Source organism: Pyxicephalus adspersus, chromosome 10 (assembly GCF_032062135.1).
Source record: "Pyxicephalus adspersus chromosome 10, UCB_Pads_2.0, whole genome shotgun sequence".
NCBI classification, from domain to species: domain Eukaryota; kingdom Metazoa; phylum Chordata; class Amphibia; order Anura; family Pyxicephalidae; genus Pyxicephalus; species Pyxicephalus adspersus.
The window spans coordinates 39,047,996-39,060,174 of record NC_092867.1 but is presented as its reverse complement, the minus strand read 5'-3'; the positions used below and the strand labels follow the sequence as shown (position 1 = coordinate 39,060,174).

At 37.6% G+C, this 12,179-nt stretch overlaps 1 protein-coding gene across 2 annotated transcripts in view; it reads right to left on the bottom strand.

The window, feature by feature from the left end:
- Positions 1 to 1,164: 1,164 nt before the first annotated feature.
- Positions 1,165 to 12,179, bottom strand: part of LOC140339288 (microsomal triglyceride transfer protein-like) — a 40,020-nt gene continuing 29,005 nt past the window's right edge. For both annotated transcript variants that reach the window (XM_072423894.1, XM_072423895.1), the window contains exons 15-18: positions 11,557 to 11,781; positions 9,951 to 10,075; positions 6,815 to 6,985; positions 1,165 to 1,467 (exon numbers count right to left, since the gene is read on the bottom strand). In XM_072423894.1, the coding sequence (XP_072279995.1) occupies positions 1,302 to 1,467; positions 6,815 to 6,985; positions 9,951 to 10,075; positions 11,557 to 11,781 (687 nt within the window). In that variant the 3' untranslated portion in view covers positions 1,165 to 1,301. The remainder of the gene's footprint in view (positions 1,468 to 6,814; positions 6,986 to 9,950; positions 10,076 to 11,556; positions 11,782 to 12,179) is intronic.

Here is a 12,179-nt window from a genome sequence, read left to right as displayed (position 1 = left end):
CAAAGATGAAAGTGTATCTTCACCAGTCTTGGAGAGCTTTCACAAAACTACGTCCAATGGGTCTGATTTATTAAAGCTCTCCAAGGCTGGAAAGGATACACTTTAATCAGTAAACCTGGGTGTTCCAGCAAACACAGAATGGATCTTGTCCATGACTGAAAACATTTGCTAGCAAATGACTTCCATTTTATTCCAGAAATCCATCCCTGGTTTGCTGAATAACCCAGGTTCACTGATGAAGGTGTATCTTCTCCAGCCTTGGAGAGCTTTAATAAATCAGGCCCAATGTTGTGTTAACAACTTTAACAAACACTTTACAAGAGAACACGGCAACATCTAGTGATGTTACCTAAGTATAAACCGAGATTCTTTTTCTAATGGCAATTTCAGGTCAAAAGTTATATGGTACTTATTTTACAGTTAAATTATGTTATGGTACTTATGTTACAGTTGTAAATATTTGTGATACATATGTAATGTATGTTTATCCTCTAGTACAGGGGTCAGCAAACTCAAGCCTTTAGGCCAGATACGGCTTAGCCAGTAGTTTGTTTCGGCCTAATGCCCCCTGTTGGATACGGGCTAATGCCGGCCGGCAACCCACGGCGAAGCAGGAACAAACTAACGGAGCCGGAGCCGCATGAGGCTCTTGAGCCTCCATGTGGTGGCTCCCTTTCCTATTTACCGAGGCCGGCGTTAACACTTCCGCCACCGGGCTAAATAGAGAACATTCCCTCTCCTCCGTATGCATTGCGAAAGATAAGGATTTCCCTTCAGGGGTGTTCCTGGTGGGTGGCAGAGCCATTAGGGCAGGACTCGAGAGAGAGTCCGGCCTAGTGTGCTCCTGCCTACCCCTGAAATGGCCTAGTGGCAAAAAAAGATTGCTGACCTCTGCTCTAGTAAGAACTACATTGTAAACAAAGTTTATTGTTACCATTTTATTGTTTTAAACCACTAAATTTCTATCTTCCTTTAAAATGTATTTCTACAAATACCAGTGTACACTGTGAAGACCCATAAAATAATTAAAATAATTAGGTAAATTTGGCACCGGGATCTTAGAGTTGATAGTTTCTGTTCTCTCCCTAATTTAGAAGTACAAACATTTCTCCAACAGTGTATATACACCACCATCCCAAGCTTTATTTACAGAGAGACAGGCTGTTTTTCTTTAGAATTGATTTTATTGACCTCTTCAAATTACAAAGTCATTCTGCTGCTGTTGTTTGGTTGTCATGTCCTTTAATTAGCAGGGCATGGTACATGGCTGTGGGAAACATACATCTGTCACTATCATGCTGTCACAAATCTGTGACTATATCCTCCTCTGCCTTCAGTAACCTGCACATCTCTGAGTTAGCATGATGAAAGGGAAAGTCTCTCCCCCGCAATGTGGATTTTCTTCCTTTCCGCACTGTATGGGTTGTGTTTACCTCGGGAAATGATTCGGTTATAGTGTATGTCTCTCTGCAGGGGGAAGGAAAAATAGATGTTAGTTATCAGTAGTAGATAGATATGATATTTGAGCACAATGTTAAAGCATTACAAACTCATTTTAACCTGAAATTTGTACAAATACAAAAGAAACATACCATCATGAAATATTTATTTTTGGTGCACAATACACAATGCACAAAATTTAAAGAAGGTTGTGTCACACAAATAGATACATTGTAACACCTTACAAATGTGTGCTTAAGACATGTCTACAAACTATAATACCCAAAACTGTCCACATGTATTGCTATAATCTTTCTAGCTCATCAGTTTAGAGGCAACCAAAAATGTTGGACCCTGTGTGCATGGGGAAACTTTACCTATGTTGTGCAATGGTTGTGAGCTGGTTTACTTGCAGGTACTCGAACAGGAGAAGCCAACTTTTGTAATGTATGCAAGTCATAGCTCACCGAGGCGTATGGATGCCCCCAAGTCGCAGGGCTGGGGATTGGCAACTGGGCCGTCTCTGTCACATGACCCGTCTCAACACCCTAAAATAGTGGCAAGGGTGCAAAGGAAACCTGAGCATGTGCTCCCATGTTTTGAATATGTCGGAGACTAATGGAAACCGAGTACTTTGTCCTGCATGTTGTAAAGTTAAAGTTTAGCTTTTTGATACACTTTGAATATGAACTTTTTTACAGTTGTACAACCTCTTTTCCAGTACTGAACCCCTCCTGCAGCCTGTCCATTCATAAGACTGGCCTCTATCTATCAAAGCATATGGAAATTTGCATAACTTTGCCCAAAAGCCACCTTATTGCTTTCCTTAGTGCCAAGAGCTTTTTGGAGGAGTACTAAAGGTGCTGTGATGTTTTCAGGCAGTTATGTACAACACCCATCCATCCCTCCCACTAGCTATGCTCTGCCTGCATTGCAAAGAAAAGTTGACCAAAAAGACCAAATTGATGGGTCTACAGTGGGATTGAAAAGTTTATTTAAATACTCCATGAATATATTGATGGCTAGGGAAAAGAGATAGCAAGGAGGGCAAAATAAAAGCAGGCTGATCGTCAGTTTTTAATATACCTTTATAAATAACACAGAGTAAATAAATATAATTTGAAAAAAACTTTAAATTTGAAGACTTTCTTGGTCAATACCTAGTCTTGCATGTAAAATGCTCACTACTGGTATATTTTGGACTAACTGTCTATTTCTGAGCCATTGCCATTAAATGATGCTTTTTGCTGCCGTAGGGCTGATGTACTATTCACTATAAGGCATAGTATCTCTTTTTTGTGGCTTGTGATAACGCAGACTATTGGTAAACCAGGCCGCTCTCATCTGCCTTTTATCAGCAATCTAATAGGAACATGAGTCATATTTTGTCTGGGGAAATATATTTCTGGGTGGCTTTTACAGCATACATATCAAGAGGACTGTTTAATAATGCAAGAGATAGAGGTGGCTTTTGTGCTGTAATTCAAGGTTTTCACTGCAAATATTATTATTTTATAACAATTATCTCTAAAACAGCTGTAAGACGTAAAGAAGCAGAAATAGATTAAAGTGTGCTTTATAGTTTACGGAAATGAGCTTTGAAAAATACAGAGTGAAGTAATATATATTTTATTTAGCTCACAGATTGTTGTATATTACTTTTTTATTACAGGTTATTGTTGTATACTATCCTAATAGAAAAAATTAAAATCAGTAATATCAGAAAAAAGCAAAATCAGGGAGCATATAATGTTTTATTAAATTTCAGTGAGCATTTATCTACCTGTTTAAGCTATCAACACTGTCTTTGATGTATTGAAATCTCAAGCAGCGTTGTAGGCCATGCCCCAGTTTGTAGACCAAACTCAAACCTTCTGTCTATGTTATGGCAATGAGGAGAAGACCATTTAGGGCAAAGAATTGGTTAACTTAAATAGGAATCCCACCAAACTCACAAACTAGGAACTAGAGGCCTGTGGGGTTTACATTTGTGGAAAATGCTTTTCCCCAACCCCATGGGGCAACATTTGGTGCCTGAGAGGCCAATGGGCAAGCACAATGACCTCCATGGGAGGAGGGTTAGTTACATGATGGAAATTAAGCTGTCTGTGAAGGGAGTGAAGGTATATTTTGTTATTAGACCCATGATCAGATTAACCTGGTCCGTAACATGTACAACAGGAAGATAAAATAAGCATAAAAAAATACAAATTTGACATGGTATCATCTTCTTGCAATCCATGAACAGCAGGGCTGAAGTGCGAGAGGAAGAAGAAACAAAAGCAGAGTATCAGTTCGCATGCTTACAAAGGCCCTGATTTATTAAAGCTCTCTAAGGCTGAGGAGGATACACTTTCATCAATAAACCTGGGTGATCCAGCAAACCTGGAATAGTTCTGGACCAGGATTGAAAACATTTGCTAATAAATATCAAATTACTTTTAGGAAATTCATTCCAGGTTTCCTGGATCACTCGGCTACACTGTTCAAAGTGTATCCTCTCCAGCCTTGGAGAGCTTTAATAAATAAGGCTCAAAAAGTATACAAATAGGAGGAAACAGTGATGGTGATGAGCTGATGGAAACATGAGCTCATTGCTGTGAATCTTCTTCTTACACTGCTCAATCACAGGAAGGGGATGGATCCAGGATATCCTAAATTAGATAACAGGGGTACAATGATGCTGGCCATCAGAACATTAAGAGACAGCAAAATGTACTATGGTGTGAATTGCGCACAAATGTAAATGGGTAAATGGGGCAAGAAGGCATGAGTTTCAAGTTTCCTGTTAACACTGGCAGGTTCAATACTTGTAGTCCTGGTGAATTTAAACCATAATGCAATGTGTGGCCAGTAGGCTTTAATGGGCCAAAAGGAGGCTTTTGGTTGAGCAAAGTATCAGGTTTTTCAGTATTTCATAGCAGCTGTAGAGAAAGCTGCCAAATTTATTTTCTTTTCGCCCACCTTTTTTTGCCTTTTTTTTAAAATAAAGTGAGTTTTTGTTTTAGGGATAGTAGTTTGAGGTTTTCTTTCTTTTTTTAAAGTTTTGTTTTAGGTTCATTTAGGACCTTTTTATGTTTTAGACCTCTATGGCTTTCCTCTGTTCTGGCCCCATTCCTTTTTCAGCTATGGATCTGGTTAGTTCCTTCTGATCCACAATCTCTGTCCTCAGTGATTACTCAACTACTTATTACTCTCGTTCACTTGGGGATACTACTGGCAGGAAGATCAGTAAATTCATCCTTAAGTTTTAGAAAGAACTTGAAAATGCTCTTTATGTCTGAGTTTAAAGTACTGCATTCTGACAGCAAAGAAGATCAGTGACACGATGTAGAAGATGACACCACCGCCCATCACAGTTGGTGATACCCTCTTTGCATATGTCCATTGCTGCATCATTACATGTTACAGAAACATTGTCATCTTTTAGGCCACCCAATTAATTGATACCTCCACAGCACTCCCGACCACCCCTGGCCATCAGAACTGTGTGCAACATTCTGCCATACCGATCTTATCACTTTCTATTTCTCAAAAATCAGATATGAAAGAATGTTTATACACATAATACACCAGATACTTTTGGTCAAGATTTAGCGACTATACCCGACTGGGGGTAAAAAATCTGCATGTCTGTACCCATCCTTAGATGCTAGTCTGTGAAAGTACATTCATTTTACTTTAGTTCCCATATTCCACATCACCCTTTCTAATACAGTAAATATATTTTCCTGTTGTGTGTGTGTATTTATCATTCTCCACACTGATCACAACACATAACATCAAATAATCCTTTTAGCTGTACTCTCTTAATCTTGTCATGATAAGTTTGTCAGTGTTGTTCCAGTAAACACACAATTCTGCTGGCAAGTTTGTGATATAACCTTCTAGTATTGCAGTTGCAAGTCTCTTAACATTATTTTTTACTGCAGCTCACATGAAGCAAATATTTCCAGTTCAGATGAAATGTATTTTACTCTCAGCAGGCAGATTGCACTATACTACATCCATTCACAGACACAGTATTTGCTTTTTATAGGACCAGTAAATCTAATACAAAATGCTGCATTACAGAGGCTCCGTTGGTAAAATAAACAAAACATTCAGCTATACCTCAAGGTGAATCTAAAAGGCACCCAAAGTGAATCCACTTTTTTCATATGTTTTGTCTATTAAAAACAGACATATGTTGATATGTCAAATCGACAAAATGTAGGGCAATGTCCATAGATATGAAGGTATGCTCAAGTGTGCTCTATTCAACCTAATAGAAGTGGTTGGGAACCATTTTGTGCACACATTTGGATTGCAGTTGCAGTGGGGTTATTGCACGTTTCCTGGAGGCAACATATTTTTTCTGCCCCTGTGGTTCTTTTTCTTTCTCTGGAGAAAGAATCACATGGCTACTGCAAATGCAGGGCCAACACATGCAAACATGTTGACCTGCAGTGTGGTTGGCTGCTTCTGGACACATTGGGCCTGATTTATTAAAGATCTCCAAGGCTGGAGAGGATATGCTTTCATAAGTGGAACTAGGTGATCCAGCAAACCTGGAATGGATTTCTGCAGTCATTTGCTATAGTTCCAGGTTTGCTGGATCACCCAGCTCTGATAAAAGTGTATCATCACCAGAATCAGGACCATTGTAGAAGTTTCCAATGCTCCCCAGGCTGGATAACATCACAAGTCCGAAAGAGCTATAGGACAGATGGATTGTTTAAGCCAGCTTTTCTCAAGCCTAGTTCTGTGAAAGCCTGGGGTTCTTCCAGAAGTTGCTGGTTTAGGCATATATTTGGTAACTGGTTGCAAAAAAAATTAAAAAAAAGACTGTGCTCAGCTTCATGTTGCAAAAACTTTAAATTATAGTTCCTTGATGTTGTCCTTTTCAGTTGGGTAAGGGGACAATCTGATGTCTTTAGGACAATACCTACATGATTTTTTTGGGGGAAAGCAACCAGATCGGATAAATACTCATAACGGTTAGCTTCCAACTTCCAAAATTAAGACAGAGCAAAGACTGTCTGTGCTATCTTCTTCCCCCATATGACATAAAGGTTGTAAAGCAAGACCTGGTAGGATGGACAGATCTTGCTTAAACACACAAGTCTTTACTGATATCTGAACGTTTACTGTAGAAAGTTGTGTCAACAGTAAAAAAATTGGGCACCGATAGTAAATAACATACGCATTTATAGCCTTAATATTAACTCTCTGTAGTTTCTGGGGTTTGCAATGTGATTGGTAATAAAACAATTATTTTAATAAATTTAATTATTAAAATGTATATATTAATTTAAGTGTATGTACATTTTAGTATAAAGATTTTAATATGTATGCATTGCACATAACTATTTTTAAAGCACATATCTATTACCTGTAAGGAAGATCGTCCTGATAGAGCTCCAGGCATATTGACACTGGAAAGTTGGTAAATTTCATCATGGAGTCAAAATTAACAGCGCTCTCTGCATCAAACTGAGCCTTTGTGTCAACGTGGAAGAATGGGGTGTCAATCACTGTCATAAACTCTAACACAAGACCGGCTCTGTCATAAGAGAAAACATATGGTCACATCAAACACTCTTTCGACATTTGATAAAACTGTAAATGAGAACTAACAAGCTCATTCCCAAAGGCAAAGAGAAATATGCGTGAAGCTACAACATCCAATTGGATTTTATTTCTGATGCTGAATACTGAAATCTAATTGGATGTTTTGGGTTACTGCACCTATTAATTACTTATTATTACTATTAATATTACTGCCCAGTATTAATCACTTTTTAGATTGCCTTAGGGTCAGTATATACAAGCATTTGTGGATTGGTTCAGTTTGTTAAGTATTACTGACAGATGTGGACTGAAGTGTGGGAATTTTCAGTGGAATTGTAGGAAGAAATGTACAGTTAAATGGTACATCAATCATTTACTGAATTATTTTTTAGGAGTTGCAGTCTTAAACATAACAATTTATTGCTACACTATTTATTCTAAATACTTTTTTAAAACTACATATATATACATATGGCCCAAGAGTCAGCCGTAGCTACAGGCTTTGGAGGCTGCTTCAAGTTTGTGCCTGCAAATTGCATGCATTATATGCAAATGATAAATGCAGAGCAATTAAAGATCAGTAAATACCTCCATGTTCTACCATAAATCATCTAAATAGGTAGCAGCTCTGGTATTAGGTGTGTGTGTGTAGAACAAGAGGGATACGTGATAAGTGAATCTGCCCAACAAAGTTTGCTCAAAGTTTGAAACCCAATTTAAGTTTATGGGGGACAAATCTAGGTGTTTAACTCTGGCCTTTGTGGGGCTAATAAGCAAGCCGTCGTCATACAAAAGGTATTAGATGCTGGGTGAAACATACACCAGTACAAAAAATAAATGAATCAGTATCTCCCTCTAAACAACACCAAGACACAATGGCACTATGGCTGATGTGAACCCACCATATTATAGAACAGAGGATAGGCATTTCTTCCTTCAAATATTGGCCCTTGTGACTTAAATTAACAAGAGCATGGTAATTTACCATACCACTGCATTATATGTTTCCTATTTCTAGCAAATTTTGGGGCAAAAGTCCTGGTATTTGCTCCCAAACCATGGTCACAATGACCCCCCTCCCTATAGAAGACCAATATATGATATATATCATCTTTATTAATTTATTTTTTTTATAGGTATCCTTAAAAAATGTAAAACATAATCACAACATATTACAGAATGGTAAACAGATTTGTTTTTAAATGAGTATATGTTTTGATCTGGTTAAATATATGAACATTTGTTCAATTTTATAAAATATCAATGCCACCTTTTGTTCCTGAATTTCTAAATTGAGACAAAGAAGCATACACATATTCAGCCGAAGCAAAAATAAGTGAATCTCAACTTCTTATGAAGCAATTATCTCTTTTCTTCATGGACCTCGTACAGAAGACAGCAGGGTGTTTGCAAAGTAAAGTGAATCCCAGCTCAATAAAGCAATTGATGTGGTTTGTATCACTCTGCTGGCTTTACTGGTAATGATATATGTTTTATAAAGATATGACACATTATTTAATAAGATAAAACATCACACACAGACTGCTAAGTTAATGTGTTCACTTTCAAGTTTAAATCTTACAAAGATCATCTAAAACAGCATGTAAATTTATGACTCTCCATCAATTTCATCCAAAGAACAGAAAAGTTTAGAAATATTCAGCAATGTAGCAATGGCTCCATCTTGTGGACGAAGGGGAAATCTGCAATCAGGTTGCTTAGATCTATCATTGAGGGATGATGAAGCTGCCATTACTGAATTTATGTGAAGAATGCTAATTGCTTGGATCCAAAGTGGACCTTTTGGTTTTAGTAAATAAATCACATAATATGAAGGTGACTGTGCTGCAATTATCTGAGTTGCATACTCATTCTGGGTCAGTGATTCAAAAAGTAACAACCAAGCAAGACAGATATTTTTAAAACCAGGTCAGAAATGGCAGTTTATAAATGATCTCACTAAATGGTGTACTTTTAAGAACTGCTACTGAGAGAAGGTGAAGGCTGCTGTTGCTGACGTATTCTATAAAATGCTTTTTGCCTGACTTACACTGAATACATGAATTCTGTTCATTTTAAGTTACTGCCAAGTTACTGCCTTTTTTTAAGGAAAAAAAGCACTGATTTAGCAAATGTGCCTTTAAAGATGAAAGCAGTGGCTGACATATAAGAGTTTGTCTAAACTACACTAAACTTTTTACTTGCAAATGGGCCAGTCAAATGCTGTAGCTATAGAATTTCATAGGCCAATTTTAAAGTCAATGCAATTTGCATCCTATTTGCGTGCTAAAGTTGAATTTCTTTAAACTCGTTGGGCATCTCTACTTATATCAATTCCAACTTTAAGAACTTAGAATTCATTTTCAAACCTTCATATAGTTATAGAGGCTGGTGATGTTAACCAGAAAATCCATTTATAAGATGACAAGGAAGTGGTGCACACTACATTAAAAATATGCTTAAAAGGAGGACATATAAAGGCATGCAATAAAAATATTTATTTATACCAGTGTTTCTTAACCAGGGTTCCTCCAGCGGTTGCTAAGGGTTTCATTGAGAAGTTAGCAATTTATTCCTCTCAGGTCAGATTAAATGACACCAATGATCTTTTTGGCTATCTGTAAGGGTGACATTCTTCCCAATAGCCAGCAATGTAAGAAACATTATTTCTACTGACCACCACACTAATGTATTTGGGGCTCTGGATATACCAGGAGTTCCCCAAGACCTGATAGTTATTTCAAGGGTTCCCCCATGGTCAAAGGGTTCCCCCAAAAAAAAAGTCAAATCTGACTGATTGCTACAAGGACTACACATTACAATTGTTCTTTGCTCATGATTAAAATGAGTTCTAACATGAACAATATGTTTTAGGAATAAAAAGTAGTCAGTACTTATAGTGTTTTATGACAATGTTTAAGCAGAAAATAGAAATCTTTAATTATCTGAAATCGTACTTTGTGTTGATGTTTGTCTTTGATTCCTGCTCCCAGATACTGACATCAATGTTGGCGGATATATCTAAACCAAGTCCACCTTGATACTGGACAATGGCCTGTAGCCCAGACTGCATTGGCAACCACTAGAAAACAGGGAAGTAAAATGTCCAAATTAAGCATGTATAATCTAAATGTATTGCAGACATCCATGCCAAGAAGCCATTTGAGATATCTTATCAAAATGTCCTAACCTCTAATCCTTTGATTGATCACACATTGCATAGCACTCAATATAATCAGTTTTGTTATAAGTGAAACAAAAATAGCTCTTCACTATGTCCTCTCTTAAACTGATTTCTTAATACAAGCCTTTGTCTTCATTATACCAACCTGATCCTTTTTTGTAAATCCCAGCTATATTATTATTTTATCCACAATGGCTGCCTCACCCAGACTAACCAGGGGATCATCCTAAAAGCCCAGGGCCTAGGAAGTGGTGCTCTTGGTTTGACACAAATAGCACACATTGATATTGCAATGGTTTTAAATACCCCAAAACATATTGGTTAATTGTACATGTGGAGTGGCAGAAAGATTTTGTGAGCTCTCCCACATCTGAAAAAAATTATAACTGACTAGTTGATAGATGTAAAATATAATGCCATATCAGAAGTAATTTGAATTTATAAAGATGATAGGATCTGATACACAGATACTCTCATTATTTTGATTTCTTTTTATTTGTAACCTGGAACTTTAAATATGTTACTCAAAATTATTATTATTATTATTATTATTATTAATAAACTGTATTTGTAAAGCACCACCATATTATGGGTTACAAATGACAGACAGATACAATGTCACAGGAGGGGGAGAGAACCCTACCTGAAAGAGCTTGTGATCTAAAATCTAGGGGAAGTATCACACAATAGGAAGGAGATGTAGAGTGGTGGGTAAGTAGTGGGGGTTTAGGAGACTGAAGAAGATGGGTAGGCAAGTTTGAAAAGATGGGTTTTAAGTGCTCTTTTAAATGAGCAGAAAGTAGGAGCAAGCTGAAAAGAATGAGGTAGAACATTCCAGAGAGTTGGGGCAGCCTTAGAAAAGTCTTGGAACCGTACGTGTGATGAGGTTATAAGTGAGGAAGTCAGCAGTAGGTGATTGGAGGAGCGGAGAGGGTGGCTGGGGGAGTATTTTTCTACCAGGTCAGAAAGGTATGTGGGACAAGAACTGTGGAGGGATTTGAAGGCAAAGCACAGAGAATTTGATTCTAAGGTGAAATGTAAGCCAATGAATAGAACTTAAGATGCAGCAGAAGAAGAGCGGTGGGAAGAATGGATGAGTCTGGCTGCAGCATTCATAATAAATTGTAGAGGAGAGAGTCGGGTTAGTGAAATACCAAAGAGGAGGATGTTATAGTAGTATGGACAAAGACATAAAAGCATGAAAGTGGCAGGACCTGAAAATGTTCCAAATATGGGGGACACGGAGTCATAGTTGATGCCAAATCAATGTGCCTAAGGGAAGGGTCAAATAACAGTGTTATTTACTGTTAGTAAGATGTCAAGGGGAGATTTCATAAGTGGGGGGGGGGGGGGATAAATAAAGCTTGAAAAAAATGTACCTGCAGATAATCAACTAGAAGGACATTCCCTTTCACCACACTTGTAGGTTCCCCACTGCTTGTAAAAACTTTAGACATTAAATCCATATATCCTTGGAAAAATACTACTGGTCGAAGCTGGACATCAAACAAGACAGCAGACATTCCAACTGATGCATCTTCCCCTTCATCTTCTACTTCTTCATTGCCCATCAAAGATTCCAATCCTTGAGCTTCGATAGTGACCTGGGAGTGAAATAGATTTATACTGTGGGTGGCTGTGTAAGTTGCCAACGTTCTCCTGGCTATGATAGAAAAACATTAGTACAAAAATGAAAGGCAAATAAACAAATAGCTAAGGGGGCAAACTAAGGGGGCATGTCCTGTTAAATCCCGTATGGAATTCGAAAATAGTGGTATGCGACAAGTGATATATTTATATTCCCATTAACCTAAAGGGGTTCATTAATGTTCCCCTATGACAATAAGTATTTATTTCAGATTTGAATAATCTCTAGCACATACCAACCTATTTCTAAGCCTCCATTCTATAGTAAGAACACACTTGCCAAGCAACACCAGGACCATTCTCAGTAAGGGCCAACAGATCATATACATAAAATGGTCTTCGCACTACATTATGT